Source organism: Poromitra crassiceps (genome assembly GCF_964638095.1).
Source record: "Poromitra crassiceps genome assembly, chromosome: 5".
Classification (NCBI taxonomy): Eukaryota; Metazoa; Chordata; class Actinopteri; order Beryciformes; family Melamphaidae; genus Poromitra; species Poromitra crassiceps.
The window spans coordinates 26,686,609-26,712,020 of NC_139642.1; the positions used below are offsets into that span (position 1 = coordinate 26,686,609).

General features: G+C 45.2%; 2 protein-coding genes across 3 annotated transcripts in view; both read left to right on the forward strand.

Annotated features, from left to right (window-relative positions):
• LOC310777442 (lissencephaly-1 homolog A-like) overlaps window positions 1–24,187 on the forward strand; it is a 32,607-nt gene extending 8,420 nt beyond the window's left edge. Inside the window, exons 2-10 of the mRNA XM_083637770.1 lie at window positions 6,464–6,548; window positions 10,242–10,316; window positions 10,703–10,909; window positions 14,166–14,334; window positions 16,409–16,511; window positions 16,642–16,870; window positions 19,519–19,620; window positions 19,820–19,976; window positions 20,739–24,187. Of these exons, the coding sequence (XP_083493896.1) occupies window positions 10,706–10,909; window positions 14,166–14,334; window positions 16,409–16,511; window positions 16,642–16,870; window positions 19,519–19,620; window positions 19,820–19,976; window positions 20,739–20,812 (1,038 nt within the window). The 5' untranslated portion in view covers window positions 6,464–6,548; window positions 10,242–10,316; window positions 10,703–10,705 and the 3' untranslated portion in view covers window positions 20,813–24,187. The remainder of the gene's footprint in view (window positions 1–6,463; window positions 6,549–10,241; window positions 10,317–10,702; window positions 10,910–14,165; window positions 14,335–16,408; window positions 16,512–16,641; window positions 16,871–19,518; window positions 19,621–19,819; window positions 19,977–20,738) is intronic.
• Window positions 24,188–24,484: 297 nt separating this feature from the next.
• The window catches only part of mettl16 (methyltransferase 16, N6-methyladenosine), a 31,944-nt gene continuing 31,016 nt past the window's right edge, over window positions 24,485–25,412 (forward strand). Inside the window, exons 1-2 of one of the 2 annotated variants that reach the window (XM_083637515.1) lie at window positions 24,485–24,613; window positions 24,957–25,093. In XM_083637515.1, coding sequence (XP_083493641.1) covers window positions 24,966–25,093 — 128 coding nt within the window. In that variant the 5' untranslated portion in view covers window positions 24,485–24,613; window positions 24,957–24,965. The remainder of the gene's footprint in view (window positions 24,614–24,956; window positions 25,094–25,412) is intronic. The other variant, XM_083637516.1, reaches the window with a different exon arrangement.

Here is a 25,412-nt window from a genome sequence, read left to right on the forward strand (position 1 = left end):
GAAAATCCATATGCATCCATACTTCCCTCCAACAGTAGCTCACTGAGCTAGCACTGTTCTATAGCTCAGCTCCCACTGAGTGTTTGTGTCTCGGTCTCCCCTGTATGGTCCCCTGCTTGGCAGACATTTTACCCATTTTAACAGAGACCGCCAAGCCTCAGTCCAGCAAGGCAGCCATAGTCTCATACTTTAAAGTCCCTGGAAACCAGAAATCATTTATTATTATTTAGCATTTTGAGTTAATCACATCACAGGAACCTATGTTAATAAGCCACCAGCCAAATTTGAACGATGATGAACGTCGCAAAGTATATAAATTTAGGTTTGACAGTCATGGCAAAAGTCATGAGAATCAATTATATTTTAGAGTGTATTTTCTCCCGCAGACTGTGTGGGCGTGTCCCGTCTGCAGCAGAGGAGACCTGCTGGAGGAGACCTGCTCGGAGGAGACCTCTCTCCGTTAACAGAGAGAGAGAGAGAGAAGGAAAGAGAGATGGAAAGAGAGATGGAGTGTGTGTGTGTTCGCGCGTTGCTCGACGCATAGCACAGACAGAGAGGGTTTACAGAGAGGAAGAGATCTCTGCGCTGCGAGTGCACAGCGCTACTGTGTGTGTCAGTGTGTGTGTGTGTGTGCGTGCGTGCCGCGTGTATGCGTGTGTGTGATTCTATTAAATCTTATGACGTGATAAGATCATGCATTTTAGCACCGCGCGCACCACTCTCTTCAATGAGGAAATGGAAATCCAGACCTTGTAGAAAAGTGGGGATTTTAAGGCTTTGGGTTGAAAGTAATGGCTCATACTTTCTGAGCCACACAATTACTCACATAAGACCCTAAATAACATAGTTAGAATGTTTTTGTGGATTTTGGTTTCCAGGGACTTTAAGTTAACATGACCTTTAGACTTAACACAAAAGCAATGGAAATGTTGAATGAGTTGACTCTTGCTCACTCCACATACTATAGTTTTCTGTAGCAATACTACAACACATGATTGGGTAGATGGTGTAGTGTTCTTGCTGCCTTGCTGCTTGAGTTACGTGTACTTAGCAGAGAAAGTGGTTACATCACCACACTGCCTAGCTGTTTGCACAGGTCATCATTCCACAGACCAGGCACACTATCAACCTTTTTATGAAGTCATCACAGCACATTAGAAGATTGTCAGTCCCATTGCTTGTGTGACAGTGGATTGATATGTGTGTGTGCGTATATACACTGCGCATAGGGAACATAAACCAAAGACTAGGATGTACATCACCTCAGAAATAATCAATAGCAAGGTGAGTGGTATATGTACCAAGGGACCTTTCACAGTGCAAACTTAAGCTTCTTCCTATAAAACATTGATTAACAGTGTTGAAAGATTGAGCAGGCTTAGACGTTGTTGTCTAGTCTGGACTCTGGAGCTGCAGCATTGTAAGGTGTGTGTGTGTCTTTAGACAGATATATGGCACAGGGCAATGGGCCTAGCCAGGCAAGCAAAACTCTCCTTCCTCTTCTAGACTGGATTTATGAGAGCAGTTAGGGGCCGTCAGTAGGCAACAGCCTGGGAGTGCTGCATTCATTCTAACGCCTTTTTCTTTTAAGGCGTGTAGCCCTGTGTGTCCTTAGTGTAATGCAGAATCATGTGTTGGGGAGGGAATATTGTTAGCTTATTTGCTGCCTGCCTTATGTCTTCATAGAGACTCTGCTATTGGGAACAATCTGTAATTATTGGACACTCTTCTATGTGAGCATTGGATAGTGTTCAACTTCAGACCTCGTCGAAAACGGATCACAATATGCCAAGTTTTTATTTTGCTGGGCCAGCAGGCCACAGCTGGTGACGAGAACAAGACGGTCTGTCTCACCAGGCGACAGATAACCATGTTTACCATTTTGAAATGCACATGTGCCGGCCTGGCCTGTAAGCATGGCTCATCCAGCACAGGTTTTAGGTGCTGCTTCGTCACTGGCTTGCTGCCTGAAGCCAGAGGTGGGTTATCTGGCTATGTTAGCTTAGCATAAACGGACGTTTGTGGTGTGTGTGCTGTCGGGTGTAGTTTTGACTACTAAATCAATATGACCTGAAATGCTGCTGCTGTAAAAAATGGTCAGTTTATCAGTGAAATACAGTCCCATTTTGTAATGTGTTCTCCATCTTGGTTAGCAGTGCTGTGACGTTGGCACTTTGGAGAAGAGGGTGGAGGCCTGGTTGCTTGTGATGTGGAAGAGGATGTTCTCCGAGCGGGAATGGGAGGAAATGATGTCACTGGCAGAGGAGGCTGGCTGACGACGCTCCTCTTTTCTTCCCAGAAGGATGAGCTCATGCATCTCTCCCCATCTCTCTCTCTCTCTCTCTCTGTGTATCACAGTCTCTTGTGTCCCTCCCACTCTCATCGTCCATGAGACAACAGCATTGTACCGAGCGCTTCTTTGACAGCTGAGGTTCTGACTGACCACGCTACTGATTTTAGCTCACATGGCTTTTACGGCATCGAATGACATTCAATATCTTCGGTGTTTGGTTCAATAGGTGAAGCAATCTGCCTCTCAAACTGACAATTGCGAGATGTCGTCGATGTAAGTTTCTCAGTAGATATTGACTGATGATGATCATCATAGTTTTGTCAGTCATCATCACTGAGGTAGCCCTTCTCTAATGCACCAACTGTATTAGAAATAGGGATGATCTATTGTTCCTTTCTTCTGTGTCCACTCATTCAACTTGCCCTGCCCTCTTTCTCACTATCTCCCTATGGCATCATGTAGCTGTGGGCTGCCAGTAACCATGGAAACCAGCCGGTGTGCTCTGCTCTCCTTCTGTCCACGTTAGTCCACATCTCCCTCTTTTGCCTCCTTCCTTCTCCCTCCCCTTTAGGGCTCTTCCTACTCGGTGAAAACTCTATGTTGTTGTTTACGTATTCTTTTTGTTGTTGGTCTCTTTGCCCAAAGCCCAGAGGTGGGTTTGAAACTGGGTGAAGTAGGTGGTGGTTGTGGTGATGGTGGTGGTGTTGGTGGTGGTGGTGGGGGTGGTGGTGGTGGCTGCTCTGTTTTGACCTGTGCACTCAGCAGCACTGCAGCATCTTCACAGATGTCCACTCTGATTTGTTGCCCAGTGCTATTCAGCTTAGCTAAGCTTTTGTTGGGATTTATTTTCAAAGGGGTGCACACAAAAAGAGAAGCTACTTTTTAGGTGTTGTTGAATATTATCTCCTATTTTGTTCACTTGCTTTGCTGTGTGTTTCGCTGCCGTTTTGTGCTTGTCATTTGTGTGCGATCTATTGGCTTTTTGGTATCATGTAATAGACACTTAAATGGACGTCAATGCGGTCTGTGGGTGGGAGGCGGTGGGTTACGAGTCCTGGTCGCTGCACTAGCATTTCCTCTGGTGGGTCGGGCTGCCTGTTTGGGGGGAGGGTAACTGGGGTTGCAGCAAGTTGACATTTGTCTGCTGTTGTCAGCTGCCTGTTAGCTCATTGCTGAATCCTCTCCGCTTTGATGTTGTTGATAGAAAGATAAGTGAAGAAAATACTTGTCTTCTCTCGCTCTCTTTGTCTTTGTTGTCTCTGTCTTTCTGTCAGTCTGTCTCTTGCTTTCATGGGCCTGGGCTGTTCTGGTGCTTACTGTCATATCTCTGTGCCCACAACACCCTTTTGTTAGTTCTATTTATCAGCCATAATCTGAGAGGAAACATTGGATCAGGGCTTTTCTGTACATGCACCTGTTTCTGATTGTGTTGTCGATTTGATATCCGGCTAAAACTGGCTCAGATAATAAAGTGATTTGCTTGGTTTCCTGCCTTTTTTTGTGTGCATGCATAGTAGGACATTAGATTTGTCTAATATGGGCAGAGCAATTCATAATATATCCCAGTCATTTCAGATCATCATCATTTTAGTAGCGAGAGTTTAAAGTTGGATACACAGAACTGGCACCGGCGAGTAACATGGTTATTACTGGGGTGTGGTCAGTCACGGACAGAAAGAAGTGTGCTGCATCTTCTGAGTCAGACCGGATATGGCCAGTATGGCTCAGGGACATGGTGCTGGGTGGAAGCACAGTGTCACACACACACACACACACACACACACACACACACACACACACACACACACACACACACACACACACACACACACACACACACACACACACACACACATTACATCAAAGCCTCCACTGTCTCAGCATCCCTCATCTACTCATACACATTCTCTGACATGCTCGCACCCCCCAGTTTCTGAGACATGCGGCAGGCAGGCAGGCAGGCTGTCACAGGAGTAGATAACCTCCCGCTAACCTTGAGCTGTAATAGGCCTCCTCATGTTGTCAGGGGGATTCAGGTGGGGAGAGGGAGAAGGGGATGCAGCACTCCACACCACACCAAGAGGGCACGGGGGGCACGGGCTGGCCTGACAGATTGTAGCATCCCGCATTCCCCCCCCCCCCCAATATCACATTGGCATGTCAAAGACTTGCCTGCCTCACAGCTTGGCTGACTTCTTTTGGCTTTCATATTGGGGTTCACTCTGGCAGTGCATTCACAGGAGGACATGAGTTGAGGAAATATTTTCTTTTCTATTAGTGGGAAATATCACTGACTTGTTGAATATCAGACATGACATCCATGTCTTTGTATCTTATAGGTGATTATTTGCTTGTTGTCACTTTCTTCAGTCAGTGGTGTGGGGCGGTGAAAATCCCCCCCAAAAATGTTCATTTGAATATTTATTCTAAAAATATACATTTGTTCGATTTTGTGCATTATGTCCATAAAATGGCAAACCAATACAATGAGAGACATAACAACTTGTATGTATATTTATTTCGACATACCTACCTATTACGAAATAAAATAACGTCCTATAACGTTACCGAAGCAAGTGGGGCTATTAGGTTTTACATTGTAAACCTGATAGAACCGACATTCAACACTCTAAGCCAGCTGCTGTGATGAGCACGGAACAACGGTGGCTGACGGTACATAGTTACATAGTTTGAATACAACTTTACCTCGACTAGAAGCAGAGCGCGCTTTTCTACCCTACCGTGCCTCATCCTCATCCTCCTTCCCCTCCTCCTCCTCATCGCTCGTTTCTACCGTACCTCTTTGGTTTCCCCTCGAGGTCTTGCCCGCTACGTGGGCTCCTGTCAATACACGAGGCAGATATCAAAGATATTATACACCAAGATGACCCACTACACGCTGCACCAATGGTATGAAATGGTATACACTTCCTGACTGGCAGTTGGACCGTCTTGCTCTAATAAACGTTGTCTGCAGACACCTGCTGTAGCTTTCCCCCCCTCGACAAATGAATATTAATATTATCATACAAGTAAGTGTGTGTTTTTATATTCAAATATGTATTTAAATATAAAAACACACATATTCTTTGACAGCCATACAGTGGTCTTCACCTTGATGCCAACATTCCGCCTCTTCTCCCCTTGTAAAATGGAAACCTGTTCTCTAAAATACTGGTTAAATAATTCATTCATGTTTCTGCTCCCTCATGAGAATAGAATTGGTCCGAGAATAAAAGCCGAAGCTATTCACTGAGTGACTTGAACCTCCTAAATAACTCTTGGTAAATTTAACTGCTCCTGAGACTGCAGACTGTGTGTGTGTGTGTGTGTGTGTGCGCGCGCGCGCGCGTGTGTGCCCTATGGCAGCCCAGGAGACAAAGACAGGAAGAGATGATGGTAGCTTCTCTTCCTTTTCTTCTCTGCCTGTCTAGCCTATTGTCTCTCCATATCTAGATATCTCCACCATTTCTAACTAGAACAATTAAAACCTCCTGTGGTTCTGCTGCCACTCTCTCGCTATACCCCACCATCAATGTATCTCCTCTTTCTGAAAGCTCTGGTGTCTCTGAATAGCTGCTCTATGCTCCTTGTGTTTTGTTTGCTGTGTTTTGTTTGCTTCCCTCCCATTGATGAATGGGAGGCAAATATATCTAGCCAGCAGCTTATTTGGTTCAATACAGAGGGATTATCCTACCTCTCCATGTCTCGCTGTCTGTTGATGTAGGTGTTGGTAGGCTGTACACTGCCTCTCATTTACCCCAGTATCTACACCATGGGGAGTCATGCCTTCCTATTTGCCCACAGCAACAAAAGCTCGTTATGGAGCGCAGACAGATGTGCTCTCAATCTGTGTCAAATGGGCAGAAGTGTGTGTGTGTGTGTGTGTGTGAGAGAGAGCAGGAGAGTGTAGTGTTTTACACAATACTATCTGTTAGACTGAATTTATGCATACCTAGCATTTTTTTTTTATTATTTGGGTAGGAGCGCGATAACTTCATCAAAATGTGTTAAAAGCACGTACAATTTAAGTCCCTTTGTCTGACATGCCTCTTGGAGATGCTCAATTTTCTGTCTTTGTTTTACTCCATTGAGTCCAGCTGAGGCCCCGGACACTATCTCCACTTCTAATCAGGAGAACTAATTGTCTGTCCTTTTTGTGTGTTTCAGAAACCGAGCGATCGCCGATTATCTACGTTCCAATGGATATGAAGAGGCATATTCCACTTTCAAGAAGGAGGCGGAGTTAGATAATGTGAGTAGATTGATGATGGAAGCAGCCACACCGGCAAAATCATACCAATTTATCCAAACAATATGCCGTGATTTCCTCTTTATTACAGGTGTGACTCAAAGCACCTGCATCTAATTATGCTGCTCTATCTAATTATGGTGTCTGTGCTACATAATGCTAATACTAAATTGCTTTCGTTATTTTTTTTCTTTCTGTGTGCTTTGTGAATATTGTACAATATCAATTAGGATGCGTACAGATTTCTTTCTGACAGAATGCATCAAACGTTTTGTTGAAAATGAAATGCAGGGGATTGTTGAGTTTGAATATAATAAGCGGTTTTCTCTCATCTTACATTTTCTGCACAACTAGCAGAATACAGCTGCATTTCATCTTCTTGTATTTGTCCTCTTTCCTGGTACCTTTCCTTTTCTCTCAGTCAGGTTTTTTTTTTTTTTTACAGTGAAGCCATTTTCATAGTATTATGATCCACAAAACAAACTTCAGCATCCTACAAAATTTCAGTTGGGGACATTTTTTTATTATCAGAATATGCTCCTAAATGTAATTCCTGTGCTCCTAAAATTTCCAGTTTAGGATCTCCTGTACTCCTCGGGGAAAGTCTGTCAGTCGTGTCTTCTGTGATCCATACCTGAACCTCTATTCACCCTTCTCTAGCACCTCTCTCCTTTCATCTCACACCCCGCCCCCAGCCCTTCTCCTTCTCTTGATTGGTCACTTTCTCTGATTGGTTCTTCTCCCAGTCACTTTCTCTGTAGACACAGGCTGAATAATGGATGACTGGCACCAGCACCAAGGTGCACCAGCAGCACCCTGCCAGGCACACCACACCATGCTTATGTTTAGCACCTTTTCCCTATGGCCCCGTTAGGCCTTTCATTGCCTAGTACCCATTTAGCTGTTCTGATCAGGAGGTGTCTCTGGATTGTGTGCAGTGTGAGTTGTATATCCCTTGCCAGGGCCCTTGGTAGGGTTCTGGGTAGCAGGTGAAGGTAATGCAATGTGAGGCTGTGTGCGCTAGCAGATCTGTAGAGTAGAAGGAATAATGCATAGGGGTCATGCTCTAGTCTTGCCTTTGCCTGGCACACACACGCGCGCATGCACGCACATACACACACTAGGGCTGTGCGATTAATCGATTTTGAATCGTAATCGAATTAATTAGTTAGGACGATGTTTAAAAAATGAAAATCGTAAAATCGTTTTTTTTTTTTTTTTTTTTTTTTTAATTTAAATTTAATTTTCACTTTAATTAGGGTAAGTACGTTACGCGGGGCGGCTCTCTCTCATGTACGCATGCTGCTACTTGTGTAAAGTCTCTCTAGAGGCTGTGATACTGGCTACTAAAAACAGCAGCACAATGGACTTATTTCAACACCTCCAACCAAAAAGCAGCTTGTTGCACTGCAGGCTGTAGCCTACAAGATAACGATTGCCACAACACACTCACGCGCGCACACGAACACAGACATTATCACCGGACGATGAAACGTTGCCAGTTCACATAATAACAAAACAACACGTGAGGCCACCGAGTACTGATAGATTGGCTGTATTCATGGCTGCCTCAGCTGACTCACCTGTCCCTGTGTGTCTGAATTTCCCCCTAACTGCTATCGCAGTTCCACGCATTCCTGTTGTGACTTTGTGTTATTCTAGTACAGATATAACTCCGAGCACGGGTGGTCGCTTAGACACTAATATAATTATCTCACGGAGGAACACGCAAATCCACCAGTGTCAAGTTAGCAAGCAACAGCCAGGAAGTTAAGCATAGCAGCGGCAAGCTAAAACAGGAAGTTGAGTTGTTCTACCTTCAGAGTAAAAGCGTAAATTGTCAATTATGGAAAAAAGGGGGGAAAAGAGCTCTGCAGGGCAACAAATGTTTAGAGAAGTATAATAGTATAATAAATCGAAATCGAAAATCGAGTTTTGAGAGAAAAAATCGTCAATTTTAGTTTTAGGCAAAATCGCACAGCCCTAACACACACCACGCGTGTGCACACACACGCATACATGTTTGCTACTCTGTGCCAATGGACTGGCAGGTTGCAGTGAAGTCTGGCACTGCTCATTGTGTGTGTGTGTGTGTGTGTGTGTGTGTGTGTGTGTGTGTGTGTGTGTGTGTGTGTGTGTGTGTGTGTCTTCACTGCACTTCTTGAGTGGGTGTGTTGATGCCATGGGCAGAGTTTCCAGGCAGATGGCAGATTTATCCAACCTGCGTTCCCTGCTCTTCTTTCCTTTGACTTCCTCTTCCCTGTCTCCTCTAACACCTCAGGACCTTGTCCCGGTGTTCTTTTTGTCCCTGTGTTGTTTTGTACACTTCCTATTTCCTTTAGGGAGCATCTTTTGCCAGAGAGTAGTTGTGTAGCGTTTAACTGTTGATGCCCACAGCCGCAGCTCTCCACACCTCTGTATTGTGTTTTTTTTTTGCAGACGTGAAGAGAGCTATCTGTGAAATTGGAGTGCAAAGCTCATTTTCTCCCTCAATGACACCCATGGTTGCCTGTCAATCTGGGTTTTTGATGCTTTGCTAGTTAATGACAGCCCCAAGGCATGGTTATACACCGTGCCATCAAGACTAGTGTGGTGGTGTAGAATAAGCAAGGTGTGCACGCACGCACGTGCACACACACACACACACACACACACACACACACACACACACACACACACACACACACACACACCCTGATGGCACACACATGCATTTCTTCCCCTCGTCATGCCCCAATTCCCAAAATACAATAACTTGAAAATGAAATATGCAGAGATTGCAGACATTCAAAATTGACATCTCTTTGTATGGCTGGCTACCTCATGCATAGTTCACAGAAATTGTGTGGGCACGGGGGAATGTGTATTTTCGACGTATTGTAGGATTGTGTTCGCCTGTTAACAAGGACGGCGAAATGAAAGTTGTGAGTTCAGCGTAGGTACTTGAGCTTAAGTTGAGCGTTGCTTCGGCAGTATGGTGTGAATGGGCTGTTGGTGTTAGTAAACACATCACACACGGTCCAGCCACATACTAAGTATTGACCTAGTCTTGTTTTGTGATTTTCTTTGGACTGTGGTAACATTCAGTTTGCATTTGGCATCACTTTGACTGTTTTGTTTCTTATGTCTCTTACATGTAACCTACTATCTTGGCAGCAGGAAATGGACTTGTATGATGGAGTTTATTTTGCGCCCTGCTTAGTCCCTGACTCCCCCGTAGGCCCTTATGTAAAAGGTACGGGGACAATGGCATTAGCCTCCCCCGTTCCCTGTGTCTGCCAAGGCCGCCACAAGTTAACTTCCACCACTGCCTCCTGTGCTGCTGGCTGTGTGGCTGTAAGCTGCCTAAGTCCTTCTTGTCTGCAGGAGATTATCTTTCTTGTGCGAGAGCGATTAGGACTAGGCTCTGTGTGTGCTGTGCTGTGCAGTACAGTAGGTTGGTGGTGTCTGGCTCTGTGTGTGCTGTGCTGTGCAGTACAGTAGGTTGGTGGTGTCTGGCGGTCAGTGTTGGCCTATGAGGGGTATGTCAATAATTCCCTGGCCCTTGTTATTACTATAGCCAAAGAGCCAGCATGCTGCTCCAGCTGGCCCCCAGGTTAGGCCCCACCGATTAAGCATTAAAGCCCGAGACTTTGATTGGCTTTCTTTGTCCGTTTGTCTGATTTCCTTTTTTTTCTCCTCCTGATTTCTCTACAGAATGAAGAATTGGATAAGAAGTACGCCGGCCTTTTGGAAAAGAAATGGACCTCCGTCATCAGATTACAAAAGAAGGTTTGTGTTTTTCTTCGCCTCCCGCAAGAATGCTGGTGGGGGATTGTAGTCTTGTGAATGGTCTGTGGCACTACACTCACTGCTGAATCCGCTATTTACACCGATTGAAGGTCTACCAAGGAATTGAAGGCATTAGCCACCGCTGTTATTCTGTCTATGAGGGCCTGTTTTAAAACACATTTTCACACATTTAACCCCTCAAAATCTTATTGAATTTATGTGCTATGAATCGACCACATATTTAACCCCTCGAAAGCTTATTGAACCCTATGTGTGATGAATCTGTCTTCCCTGCTTCTAGACCATGGGTATACGTGTGTGTATTTCACTTTCTTCTTTCTTTCTTTCCTTAACGCTGCTCGCTGTGCCCGGATGGCCCCGGTCAGGTGATGGAACTAGAATCGAAACTGAACGAGGCGAAGGAGGAGATCACCCTGGGCGGGCCCGTCACTCTGAAGCGTGACCCCAAAGAGTGGATCCCACGCCCGCCAGAGAAGTACACCCTGAGCGGCCACCGCAGCCCCGTCACCCGGGTCATCTTCCACCCCGTCTTCAGCGTCATGGTGTCGGCTTCTGAGGACGCCACAATAAAGGTCAGTGGTGCCGGGATGGTTTGGCACGGGTTTGTTCCAAAGATTATGTTCAGACGCTCTATGGAAATGGACTCCATGACCTTTTGGGATATGAGTGGGGGGGGGTTAAAATAATTCTCCTCAGGCCTCAGTCTTTGTTTGAAGTGAAAACCTACCTACCTCCTTTACACATGATTTGAGACCCCTGTACTGTACAGGCATTGATATTTGTACCCAGAGGAACATACCTAGGTTTTGCACACATTCAGCTCACGAAAGTACATTCCAAAATTCTAAAAATAAACCACACTAGGTAACGGAAAAGTAGACGTTAAGCTTTATGATACGTCTCATGATGAGCATCAGACATTTCAGTTTTCAAGGGATGAAATGGCGATGCCATGCTCCTCTGATATATCAGGTTTTAATACATTATTCACTGAAGACATGGCAGAGCTCAAATGGAGCATTATAATAACCAGTTTAAAAAAACATGCATTTGCATTATTTCTGATTCTTTCCACTTAGGTAGATCAAACTTGATTTAGAGTATTAAACACTGACAACAATCTTCCCTTGAGGAGCTTGTCTTATTTTCATCGTATAAGATCTCTAGTCACACAAGACAAGATGTTCTACACGCTCGAGTGTACACAACCATGACCTCCTAGATGGTCATCGTGGTTACATGAAGGCAGCCTGCTAAACTGAGAGCCATTGAAAATGCATCAGCGTTTAGCCATGCTCAGCCCCTCCTTTTGCCTTTATTATCAGCTGGCAGGGACCTTTTTTACGCGCTCATCTCATCCTTTAACTTTCAGCAAAACATACAAGAAAGAGCAAAAAAGAGGAAATGCTAGAGAGTAAAAAAACAACATGCTTCCACTTCCTTGCTATTAATTTAGCAGCACTAGCGCACACAGCTTTTGCTCCTGTTTATAGCTCCGCCTCTTTCCATCTATTCCCTCCATCCTTATCATGCTCTGTTCAGCATTTGCTCCACTGCTCTAACTCTTCTTTCAAGACACGCCCACTATCCCAGTACACCAATATAGTATCCTTAGATTCCATATATAAACTCCATTATGATCTTTCTGTTTTTTGCCACAGCGCCACCTCCATGCCCCACTTCACAATGCCAATCCCCTATTGAGCCGTTTGTTCACTATGTTTTATTCATGAGACGATCTGAGACACATGTACGTCCCCTTTTTGGCGACACCCTCACAGTAGGGACTCCTCTCCCCATTTGTTGTCCTCCCCGTCCCCCACCCCCAGCCCCACCCCCCAGCATCCTGCTTCCTCCTGCTTCATTTATCTTCCGCTTAAGCGCCGGCTGGCCCACCATGACCACCCACCATCACACCCATCCGTGCCCCAGGAGGAGCCAGGCCTGGGCCCAAATCTGCCCGGCTTTCTTTTTACCCACTCTGTTGCTGGCCTCCTTTCCTGTCTCTGCCGCCTGGCCTGGCCCTCCCTCTGTGTCCTACTTTTCTCCTCCTCCTCAACAGCTCTGTTCAATCTTGAACCGGGGGAGCAGAACCCTGCACTCAGCCCCACTCGGACGCTCTGCCAGCGGGTTCTTTGCTCCTCGTCTCCCCTACCCTCTGACATTCCAGTGAGACGGGCCTGTGTTTTGCCTCTAGTCACAAACTCCTCCTCCTGCTATTTCTCCCCTCTCATCAGTATGCATGGTGTCGTTGTCACAGGCTTTTTCTTTCTGTGCACAAACCACACGTCTTTTCCCTCTTCTTTCACTCCTCTTGCTTGTTGTCCCTCTCTCTGCTTTGAGTCTTTGCCATTCTCTCTCTGGGCCTCATTCTCTCTCTCCCCCTCTCTCTCTCTCTCTCTCCCTCTCTCTCTCTCTCTCTCTCTCCACTTGTCCTCTTCTCTGGTGGCAGATGTTTGCATGGCTGGCTCTTACCTTGAGGTCATCTCTCAGCCTTCACACTATGTAAATCAGCAGGTACTGAGAACAGAGCTGTGCTCATAGATATGCCAACCAGAGGCCATGTTGATTTAAACTAGGCAAAAGAGCCCGAGCGGCAACTCGCCAATTGCTTACCTCAAGAGTGATGCTTCCCTTTACACTCGGCTTTTTCAATGACATTTTTCCCTGAAAGAATGTCAATTATTCATTCAAGATTCACTTTAATAACCACAGTTGAGTAATCAGATTACAAAGGAGGAATTTGTCTTAGTGCAAGTATGCAGCGCCGCGGTCACATCGATAGTAGAAGATGAAGCGATACAGAAAAACAACCACAAATTATAAAGTGCAAAATATAAAGTTGTTTAAAATCATCGAGTAATGGGACAAGGCTCCTTCGCAGCTGCTTAAATAAATAATGCCCTGGGAAAGTGCCTGTGACAAAGAAAGTAACATGAACCTAATGGATTGGGTGTGTTTTTGATGGCGCTTTTGAACATTGTTAGATGTATGTAAATTGTTAGATGTTGTGTAGTTCCAAACACATAAACTACATTGGTCTCCTGCAGGCTAGCCCCGCACCCCCCACCCGAATGTTGTACCTCGTGGCCATCTGCACTGTGTCTATATCGTCCTAGGGTGGAGCCAGAAGGATTGGGAGGTGGGTGGGGGGGGGGGGGTCTCCTGTCACCGTCTGTCCGAATTCCCCCACCCCAAGAGAGGACTCAAGGAGAGCTTATCCCTCCACAACAAAGCGTCTGTCTGCTTGAGATCCAGACGAACAACAGCTCTCCCAGACTAGAAAATCACATGTCCTGTTGACTCCATGTTGTGACTGCTCTCCACCTCGCAACACTGTAGCCAGCAGCAAACTCTCGAAGCCATTGTGTCATCCTCACCCTAACCAGCATCCCAGCATTTGCATTACTGTCATTACCTAAAGTAATGTCACGGACGCCGTCATTTGATATACAAGAGCCTGGAACTGACTGAATATGTATGAGGTGTTTGCGCTCTGAAGGCAAACGTTCAGTGCAGTTAGGCTCATTTTTACTCTGTCATTTTAATAAGATGTGAGTTGATGTCTCATTGTTTGAACAGTAATATGACGACTTCCCTGTTTGAACGTGGTGTTCTCTCTTGGTCCCCTCTAAGCTTGTTTTGGCTGCAGTGCTGCTCGGCTAACAGACTGACTGACATGGGGCCACAGATGATGTGGCATTTAGAGAGAGAGAGAGAGAGAGAGAGAACAATGTTTGTATGATGTCCATTGTCCAATATTGATGTCCATTGTCCAATATTTACGCTTGTCTGAGGCTAATGAATGTGTTTTGTGTCTTCTGTCAGGTGTGGGACTATGAGACGGGAGACTTTGAGCGCACACTGAAGGGCCACACGGACTCTGTGCAGGACATCTCCTTCGACCTGACCGGCAAACTGCTGGCATCCTGCTCTGCAGACATGACTATCAAGCTGTGGGACTTCCAGGGGTTTGAATGCATCAGGACCATGCATGGTGAGAAGACCAGGCTTGGCACTTTTATTTTGTATTTTTTCACAGAAGCATCCGTCGTGATGTCATGGAGAACACCTGACCTGATGGCGCTGGATCGGTAGGATCACTTGAGATGATAGTTGGCAGTGTCTGCACTGCAAAGACGGTATTATAGTGTTGGTTTTGGGATATTTCGGTGGATTCCGTATCGGTGCTGTTATGAACCCATCTGCTTAGCACAGCTGCTGCCATCTGCGTTATCTATGTGGATCTGCTTTGTTGGGGTTTCCATTTCATTGCCGTATCAATATGGATGGGCTGGGGTTTGATTTGAACATATCTGCCACAACCCATTGACATATAGCTATTCAACAGAGAGTGGAGTCACAGCTCAGGTCCTGGCTTCTACATGCTTGTGTGATGCTTGTAGGCCCGGGCTCAGGTGCTACAGATGCTGTTCATTATCACATTTGATGTGGCAGGCGAGGCTCAATCCGCTCTAATTCACACGTTACCCACGCTGAGCTTCACGGCCAATGCTGTCAAACAGGCTCCTCCCCCACTCTCATCCTGCAGGCCATCCTATCTTTGGAATCTATATTAATTTGCAACGTTTAATAGTCGAGAGTTGGATTTTTTTTTATTTTTTTTAGAGAAGCTTACCTATTATTTTTCTCATCTGAGAATCTAGTTTGCCACTGGTCATGTCATCATTGAGGCCATCCTTAGGCAGTTACCCCCCCCCCCCTCTCCTTTCCCCATGCTTTTAAAACCTAATTGCATAGTAAATTGCCGCAGCGTAGTCTACATGTGCCCTCAGGGCCTACTGATTTAGGGACCACCATAAGAGTTCTCTCTCTCCTCGTTGTTGGAACTGTCTGGAGACGACCCCCCACCCACACACACACACACACCCACACAACCACCACCAGCCAAAACCATATATAGCCTCAGCATTTGACATTTTGTTGTTCTCTTCAAAACTCTACTATAATTCCCCCAAATTGTCTGCCAGTGAAGCAGACATGAATGAATATGAATGAACTAAATAAGCCTATCCAGCCGCCAGGCAAAGTAGCACTCAGTCATACTTATGTCCCTGTTGGAGTTGTAAATCCTGCATTTTGTGCATGTGAGCAACAGATTTTTACTATTTGCCCGTCGTTTATTTTTTTATTTTTTGTATTTGAATGGGGGTGGCAGCTGGCACACTAAGTCAGTGGGCTCTGGCACACTAAGTCAGTGGGCTCTGGCACACTTCCCTCAAACAGACCGGCTGTGTTCACACTGTGCAGAGAAAAAACGTCACGTGCAGCGATCACTCCGTCTAACACCTTCTATTCAATTGAGCCCGCTGTCTTATTCTGCGCTCTTTTCCATTTGCTTATTTCTGTGCACCTTTCTCCCTTTGTTACACTCATCTTTTCTCTCCATGTCTGACTGTCTCCCAAAAACATCAAACTAAAAAGAACTCGTGAGACGAGCTGATTTGGTGAAGTAGATAAGGGCCAATTTGGACAGCCGTTTAATTATCCTCTTCAGCACCAGATAGCATGTTTCAGTGTAGCTGCCCCCCATTATTATAGCCTGGTGGTACACACACACACACACACATACACACACGCGCGCACACACTTAAGCTGGCCTTTCAGAGCATACTTAACCGTTGTCTTCATCTGTTTAGCAGCTTAAATATGTCCTCTCGTCTAGATAATTAGGCATCTCTTAGTCTCTCCGGAACAAAGTAAGCCCCAGCAAATTGGTCGCCTCACTTGTCACTTAATTGGCTAATTAGACCCAAACCCATCTTTTTGAGGCACTGTCTGTTGGTAACTGAAGTATAAAAAATGAAAAGAAAAAAAACATGGATGACAAGTGAATGTTGTTTGTGCTTCCTCGCTCTGTCAAATGGAAAGATGAAAGGGACTGTGTTTCACCATCATTCTTCAAGACATGCTACAAGTATTTGCATTTTACACCAATTCTAAAATGTCAGTTAAGTTGGCTTACTTTGCTCACAAAGCCAGATATTGGTTTTTGGCTCTTGATGAGTTGTAGCCAAAATATCATTGGCTTTTGTGATTTTGTTTTCCAGGACATGACCATAATGTTTCGTCTGTAGCCATCATGCCTAACGGAGATCACATAGTGTCTGCCTCGAGGGACAAAACCATAAAAATGTGGGAAGTGGCAACTGGGTATGCAACTTCCATCCAAACTTTGTTCAAACCAGCAAGTTTTCTCTTCAACACAGTATAGCCTAATGTTTCAGTTTTCACATCCGTTATGAGAACATGAGAGACACCTCTCCATCTTTCTGCCCATCAGCTACTGTGTGAAGACCTTCACAGGCCACAGGGAGTGGGTCCGTATGGTGCGGCCCAACCAGGACGGCACACTGATTGCCAGCTGCTCCAACGACCAGACGGTGCGCGTGTGGGTGGTGGCTTCCAAAGAGTGCAAGGCCGAACTGCGGGAGCACGAGCACGTGGTGGAGTGCATCTCCTGGGCACCAGAGAGCGCCCACCCCACCATCCTAGAGGCCACAGGCTCCGAGGTAAAGCGCTAATTTAACACCCTACCATCTCCCCAATCCCACATCTTTCCTGTCACCTAGCAGCGCCGTCGCCTCACAGCAAGAAAGTCCTGGGTTCGATTCCCGCCTGGGACGCTGTGGGTGCTGAGGGTGTGTCCTCAGTGCCTACGGCCCAGGTGGGGTCGTGAAAAAGGGCCTTTCTGTGTAGAGTTTGCATGTTCTCCCCGTGCTCCCCTGGAGCCTCCTCCAGATAAGAACCCCTGCCAAAAAAAAGAAAAATACATAATCAATAGAGATGTGCCTAAATTTAAAATGTGGGATTTTTTTTACAAAAGTTGGTTCATTCGATCGATCATAACCTCAAAGTGTTTCCTTAAATATAACGAGCAGTAACCTGATAACGACAAAATAAACATTAATAGAATTTGATGTGGTACCTTCAGCTCGCCAGAGTCGCCACTTTGCCGACATACAGTACAAAGGTGCTGCTGCTGCCAGCGCTTATTGGGAGCTTCGAGTCAAGTCAAGTTTATTTGTATAGCACATTTCATACACAGATGCAGTTCAAAGTGCTTCACATAAAATGGATGACATAAGAAAATAAAAAGAGGCTAAAATAGACATTTCATAAAAGCTTTGTCTTTATACTGTAGTTTGGACGCCAAGCATACCCTCTACTGGTACCTTGCGTCTTCTGTTGCCCATACATGCCACAGCATTGGGTTAGCATAAAATCAGATAGGCAATTCAAAGTCCTTCACATAAGATGGTCGACACAAGAAAATAAGAGAATAAAAGAAGAGGATAAAATAGACATTTAAAAGCATCACAACAGAGTAGTTGCAAAAATAGTTAAAAACTTACAGAGGAATAAAACAAATGTTCTATCTGTCAGCAGTTAAAAGCGACGGTAAACATAAAAGTCTTTAGTCTATTTTTAAAAGTAAGTAAAGTTGGGGCAAATCTGAGGTCTTCAGGCAGATTGTTTCAGCTAGCAGAAGCATAGTGGGTGAATGCGGCTTTCCCATGATTTGATTTGATCCTAGGGACAGTTAGTGAGCCGGACCCTGCTGACCTGAGAGGTCTAGACGGTTCATGGTGTGGGAGCAATTCAGCGATGTATTTTGGGCCTAGGCCGTTAAGTGATTTGTAGACTAGTAACAGTATTTTAAAATGTGTGTATTTGCTCGGGTATCTGCACACACAGCATACTGTATGAGAAAACAAATAAGCATACAGAGTCTGATTTGCCCATCTGCTCACATTGTAACAAATGCTATTTGTTCACACTATCAGATGTTCCTTTTCCACATGCATAGCCATGTTAGCAGGGCTCACACACACACACCAGCCCACGTGTACAGACCAGAGCTTGAGATGAAGAGTGTATGCATGTACAGACACACACTCACACACACACACACACCAGCCCACGTGTACAGACCAGAGCTTGAGATGAAGAGTGTATGCATGTACAGACACACACACACACACACACACCAGCCCACGTGTACAGACCAGAGCTTGAGATGAAGAGTGTATGCATGTACAGACACACACACACACACACACACACACACACACACACACACCAGCCCACGTGTACAGACCAGAGCTTGAGATGAAGAGTGTATGCATGTACAGACACACACACACACACACACACACACACACACACACACACACACACACACCAGCCCATGTGTACAGACCAGAGCTTGAGATGAAGAGTGTATGCATGTACAGACACACACACACACACACACACCAGCCCACGTGTACAGACCAGAGCTTGAGATGAAGAGTGTATGCATGTACAGACACACACTCACACACACACACACACACACACACACCAGCCCACGTGTACAGACCAGAGCTTGAGATGAAGAGTGTATGCATGTCCAGACACACAGTGTCAGCAGTGCCATTGCCTACGGTCAGCCCAGACTCCCTCCTGCCTTGTGATCAAGTGTGTCCAATTCCAGCCTCTTCCAATTAGAACAATATTTGTTCTTGCAGGAAAAGCCCCACCGTGGCGCAATGAAAAAGAGTGTTGTTCTTGCACAGAAGCTGTCTTTGATGTTCTGTTCTTTCGTTTAAACATGCACACTAAGTGCTAGCTGATACTAGCCAGGTTAAAGGGACTGATGGAATTGTTGAAGTTGGACAGATCTCAAGCCGGAGAGAAAGCTGCTGACAAATGTTTGCACATGTGCACTCACATTAGCTGGCCGAAAAGTCAAAGGGACTGGTGCACAGTACACACACTTCGCGGTATTTCGGGGTGTTCTGCTGCTTCAAAGATGTTCATTTAGCAGAGCATGTTCAGGTAGAGCGATTGCAGGATTTTTTTTACAGACATCATTTAGACTCAAACAGGTTACAGACCAAAGCAGCGAAACGCCGCTCATTTACAAGTTCTGTTCGTGCTTAGATGCGCCTGCCAGCCTAACTGTTTGAACATGCCCTCCCCTGGTGCAGTCAAATAACTACTAGGCATGTAATTACTTTTGTTTCCATTGTGTCTATTACACAACCCCACACAGTGGGAGGCAGATGCTTTGTTTGGTTAGCACCCAAGGAAAAAATAAATAATTATTTTGCAGACAAAAGAAATTACCGATTTGAAGTTGAACTCGTATTTTCCCCTTTTGTCCATCTACCAGAACAAGAAGAGTGGCAAGCCAGGCCCCTTCCTGCTGTCTGGCTCCAGAGACAAAACCATCAAGATGTGGGATGTTAGCATTGGCATGTGCATTATGACGCTGGTGAGTAGTGTATAATAAAATTAGCCCGTATCAACTAATCCACCATTGCAGTCCATCAGTGTAGCTGATGGCCTAAAAGAACAGTTTCTCAGAATGTTTTTGGCTTTTGTAAAATATCTCATCTGAAAACAGTTAGATGAGTCAAATGAATCGGGTTACAATTGGCCTGAGCAACAGCGTTTACCAATCTGTCACACAGGTTGGCCACGACAACTGGGTGCGCGGGATGCTCGTTCACCCTGGAGGCAAGTTCATTGTGAGTTGTGCAGATGACAAGACCCTCAGGATCTGGGACTACAAGAACAAGCGCTGCATGAAGACCCTGTGTGCCCACGAACACTTTGTTACCTCTCTGGGTAAGCAGCTCCTCCACCCGACTCCACTGGAGTTTCAGGGAAAATAAAACGCTCCGGCCTTTCCTTTGTTTTACCACTCTGGTCTCGTGAGGAAGATAGAACTCCCTATTCCACCCTCAGGTAGATTTTACTCTGAGTTTCTCTTGGTGGAGCAGGGGTTGTGCAAATCCGCCTTAGAGAAAGGTTGAGTGCTGGTAGAGGGAAGGAGGCCATTTGTTCAGCGTCCTGGGGGTTGCTGTCAGCTGGGGGTTTAAGGGGTAGACAAACGCTCCAGGATTTTCCCATCCCCCCCCTCCCTCATATCTGCAGCTTTTTAGCAGATCAAGGCTTGAGAACTCTCTTGAGGAGCCTTCCTATTTCTCCAGCCAGCTTTCCTTGGCAAACCGTTTGAAACCCAGTCCTCTTAAATCCTGCCCCAACCAGAGAGGGGATATGGCCATAAGCTATTGATGTGATGAATTCTGGAGCTGTTTGGAAAAGACAAAGCACCTTTTGTTTGAGATCTCTGGATAAAAAAAGTGTTTTTCCCCCCTCTGTGTATTGTCGTATGCACATACAAGTGCTTTGCACCGCTTTTGAACCTTCCTAAATTAATCTGTTGCATTACCATTGTGATGGTGAAAATGCTTATAACATTAGTGGGTGAATGTGCTTAAATCTGATGCGCAATAGTAGAGATGCATTGAGTCCTTTGCATTCTTCAGTGTAAGCAGTTTGTTTCCTTTACTTTGTCATGACACCGTTTGTCTGTTTCTTCCTCAGATTTCCACAAGGCTGCTCCCTACGTGGTCACTGGGAGTGTAGATCAAACAGTAAAAGTGTGGGAGTGCCGCTGATTTGGACCTTGGAGGATTGGACCACCATCCCAATTACCCAAGCGCTCCTCTGGACCCCACTGCCCCTCCTGCCATCCTACCCAAACCCTCCTCCTTCATTCCACCACCCACCCAAACCCCACCCATACATCTTCATCTCCGCCAGCTGCACTCACCCACCCTGGTTATTTACCCATTGCACTCTCTGGTCCAATAACTATTGTCCTATGTAAATTATTCCTGGATGTAGATTGAGCTATTAAATGTTACACAAAAAAGTATTCTTGCATGGTAATCCAAAATTGTATACTGTAAATTTACATAACGTTGTCTAGAAGTACCATAGGATTAACATGGGGCTGACCGTCTGTCACGCAGCCTTACCGACCAACCGAAGGCAGATGTTTTTGACTGGGTGTAAAATGTAGGGCACTAAAAACCAATAATTTAAGAAATGACAGTGTCTTTATGTGTAAGATTTATTTTTGTCTATTTTTTTATTTCGTTTTTTTTTCTGTTATTTTTCTTCTCCTTTCACTGTCGTAGTCTGTTGGTGCCTAGCTTGGTGAACTTTTGAGAGAGGGAAGGCAAGAAAAGCAAAAGTGTAATCCCCTAATGGAGATATGATTGTCTGGGGCTTTGTTATTGGAATAATCTGTAGCTTCGTAACATCACTTCTGAAGTGTGCATACCATTTCTCTTCATGTGGAACTAGATAATATTTTAATGGCTGTATATATACGAATGTTTCAAACTGTTGTCTTTGGACCTTGGGGGGTGAAGAACAGCTTTGTACTCTTGTCATGGTGGTACTACGCTATATGAGCAGGAAACCACTGCTAGGCTTTAGATGAATTATCCCATTAATAAATTCTGTTTTGCAGTCGAGAATCAAATGTTTTCAACTGGCATACTGGATAGCCATGCAAAGCTATATTCCAGATGCCCAATTTAGCGAGCATGTAGGCTTAATTTTGGCGTGGCTGGAAGCACGAGGTGTTCCTACTTCGGATGCTGCCCCTTATCTGTTTGGACGTCGCTGCCGGAGAGTGCCCGGGCGCTGGCAGACTTCAGGGATTACCTCTTCTAATCTCTAGCACTTGATAAGGACCTTAGGTGTGTCTCCCTCTGTGAGCTGGTGCATTGTGATGTTGCAGGTCAGACGTGTGTTGAGCTGAATCCTCTCTCTGTCTCGTCTCCTGACTGATATGTTCCTGGAAAGGTTTTACCTTCGGTCTACCGCAGGAATTATGTAGAGTCAATTGATGTGGCGCCTTTGTAGGCTGCAATCACAAGGGTGCACACAGCCTTGCATGAAATACACCAGTCAAAGAGAAACAAAGGCATGACAAGCAGTCAAAGTGAGCCCCCTGGGTTTGATATATGGGATGTGCAAAGATCTCTAATTACTGAGGGGTTAACTATATGTTCTACATAATAAAAAATGGTTTTGAGTAACAAATCAGTTTTCTGTGAAAATATGAAATGTAAAATTCGCTTAAGGAGAGATGTGGCGCAATGTGTATCATCGCCCAAAAGGAAGAACTGGATTGTAATTCAGGAATATAGTGAGGAAATGCTAGCAGCAGACAAAGTGACTGTGTAGACTGTTCTCTGCAGAGCGGTCTGATGCTGAGGTTGGCTTTTATTGTAAAGGGCTCTTCACTGTGAAAGGCAGCGCAGTTCTCCTGCCGCATGCACAACCGGACAGGGTTTGTGCATTGGAGAGCGCAAAAGCCTCAGCAGTGAGGATCTCTACAGGCAAACCCCGCAGACTGTCTCACACGTGCAAATGTCTCCTGAGTGGCTTTCTTCAGATGTCCCTTTTTGGATCTGGAATTTGGAAAATGGGAAGATTTAGGAGATAATGGAAAATTGTTATCCAGTCCTTACTATAGAAACCAACCATTCCATTCCCCTTGGAGGAAAAAAATGAAGATCTTGCTCGTAGCTGGCAAGACCATTTATCTTGCACACCCCTGCTTTCATTAGATCTTTGGTCCTTTATGATCAAAGACGACACAAATTTAAAGACGGACGTTGATAAATGCATTAAATGGACATCAATTTTTCATTAGCCTTTTCATTCCGATGCAGTTCTTTGATAATAAAGACTTCCACTGCTTAACTGATCTTATCTAGCTTCTTTGCAAAGTTTTCCTGTTCCTGTGTGTGGCTATCTGCTGCTCAACAATCTTCTGCTAGTGTGACCTAATGTGACCTGTTGATCTAGCACTGCTGCATGCAAACCTGGACCAGAGGAAGAGCTGTCTGGTGGGGCCAATGGCTTCACGTGATGTTCTTAGTACAGCAGAACAATAACTTTCCATCTAATTGATCTGATTGTACATTGTGCACTGTGCTGATTCTTTTGGGTTGTTTGTTTTTAACCAGAAAGTCTCCCCTACCAGACAGGTCAGCTGGCTTGATGATCTCAGACATCTCTGTTATGTGGTTGTAGAAAGACTGGTTGTGTGTTTGTGTGATGCTATTTTGAAGGGTGCCAGACCTTCACATTAGCTCCCTCTTTCTGTAAATGTGATGGGATTGCGGCAGACTGGGATGTCCCAAAGGAGAACCAACCACATTCACCTCCCTCCCTCTTCCCCCCTCCTTCGGGGAATACCACTGTCTCCCTTTGGTGCCCCCATACAAAGGTCTGTTTTCTACAAGCTGTCATAACTTCCTAGTCAGAGACTGTGGGTTGAGAATCTGCACTGATTCCATTATTCCCTTTACTCGTCACTTGTAGTTCACCTTGGCATGGTAATGCAGATGCAAAGGTGTTAAATGTTTTAGCTGAAGCCAAAAATGGAGAGAATTCCTACAATCTGGTTTAGCCTGAGAATTCAGACTCCTCAGATTGTGTCCTGTTGGTACAAGACTAGTAAGTGACTGACCTTTGGAAGATGATGCAATTGGCTGACTTCAGGATTACACACACCCCAACTCTAAACCGGGCCATTGATGGAAATGGCTCTAGGCTGTTGTAAAAACTTGCCCATCCTTGTTTTGGGCAAGGAAGATGCTTTAATCAAAGGTCAGAATGTTTCCCGTAAAGAGTAGGTAAAAAGGCCACAACGCAGCCAGCCAGGTGCCCCGTTGAAGAAAAAAAAAACTTTTGCCATTCGCAGGTCCCAAGCAATCCCTATGCTGCACTGGCTGGGCTAGCAAAGGGACTGACAGACAAGCTCGACCTGTCTGTGGGTCCTTCCCCCAGCCGGCTCCACCTGTCTCCTGTAACCTGCCTTGTGAATAGATTTGAGGGATTCAGACTTCACAAGCTCGGACAGGAGTCCATGCTTTTGCTACTATGGTCTCACCATTCACACACGCAGCAAATTGTTAACAATATATCTGGATTGTCATTATTGTTTGCGACATAATAAACGAAAACCCTGCAGCGTTGTTGTCCTTGTCATTTGTCTGGTTGTTTAGCTAGCTAACTTTAGATGGGTGGTTTATTTATGCAGTAGTAGTGTGTATTTGGCCACGCGATATAATAGTCTTCTTGACAAAATACATTACATCGTGATTTATAGTTTTGAACATGGGTGTAATTGACGGTTTAACCTTGGAGACGTACAGCCAGGCGTAGTTCTTGTTTACATGACAACGAGGCGCTTGATGTAGACGTCAGCCCGTTTCGGCGCACGGGTCAGACGTCATGCATATACCGGAAGAGAGAGAGAGAAAAGAAACAACGTTAGAACAACGTGACAAGTCTTGTCCATTTCTATGTAATGTTACGAATCTAATAATAAAGTCAGCGACAGGCAGCCACCAGTATTAAAAGCTTCGGTCATCACAAGAAAATATAAGGTAGGCACCGTAACAACACACGATTAGCTTCTGCTAGCCAGCTGCTCCTAGTATAATTTAAGGTTGAAAATCACTAGCCTAACCATAGTTCCTGATCCATATCAAACCCGATGAAATATCGCGACGAAGTGATTATTAGAGACAGTCTGAAATGAAAATTATGCAACTGAAATGGTAGTTTAGGCAGAATTTAGCAGCAATTCAGCAGTACCAAAAGCAATGTGCAGATTTCTCCTTCAGCTTGATCAGTTTGTTGTGATAACGTTTTGGTCTTTGTACTGTGCCTGTTTCTCCAAGCTTGTTTATAGTACTAATGATTTCCCAAATGATCCCCGCACTCAAGGCAGGAAACATGGCTCTGAACAAGTCGATGCATCCCCGGAACCGATACAAAGACAAGCCGCCGGACTTTGCCTACTTGGCATCCAAGTACCCAGACTTCCAGCAGCATGTGCACACCAGCCTCACCGGCCGCCCTATGTGAGTAAATGAGATTGCGCTCAGTGGGTGGGACTTTGTGTAGGCACGTTTACATGGACCATAGTAATCCGTTTGAAATAGGTGTAAAAGCCCAAACCGATTCAAAATGCTCTATAAACACCTCAATCAGACAAGCCCAAACCAATTACAATTTAAATCGGTTGCACAGCGGTAGGGGGTCATACATCGATCAAAGGAAAAATGTTATCATGTAAACCAGACCTGGGCATCATGCAGCCTGGGGGCCAGAAATGGCCCTTATGATAGTTCTGTCTGGTCCGGGAGGTCTAAGACAAACCACACCATTTTACTTGAACCT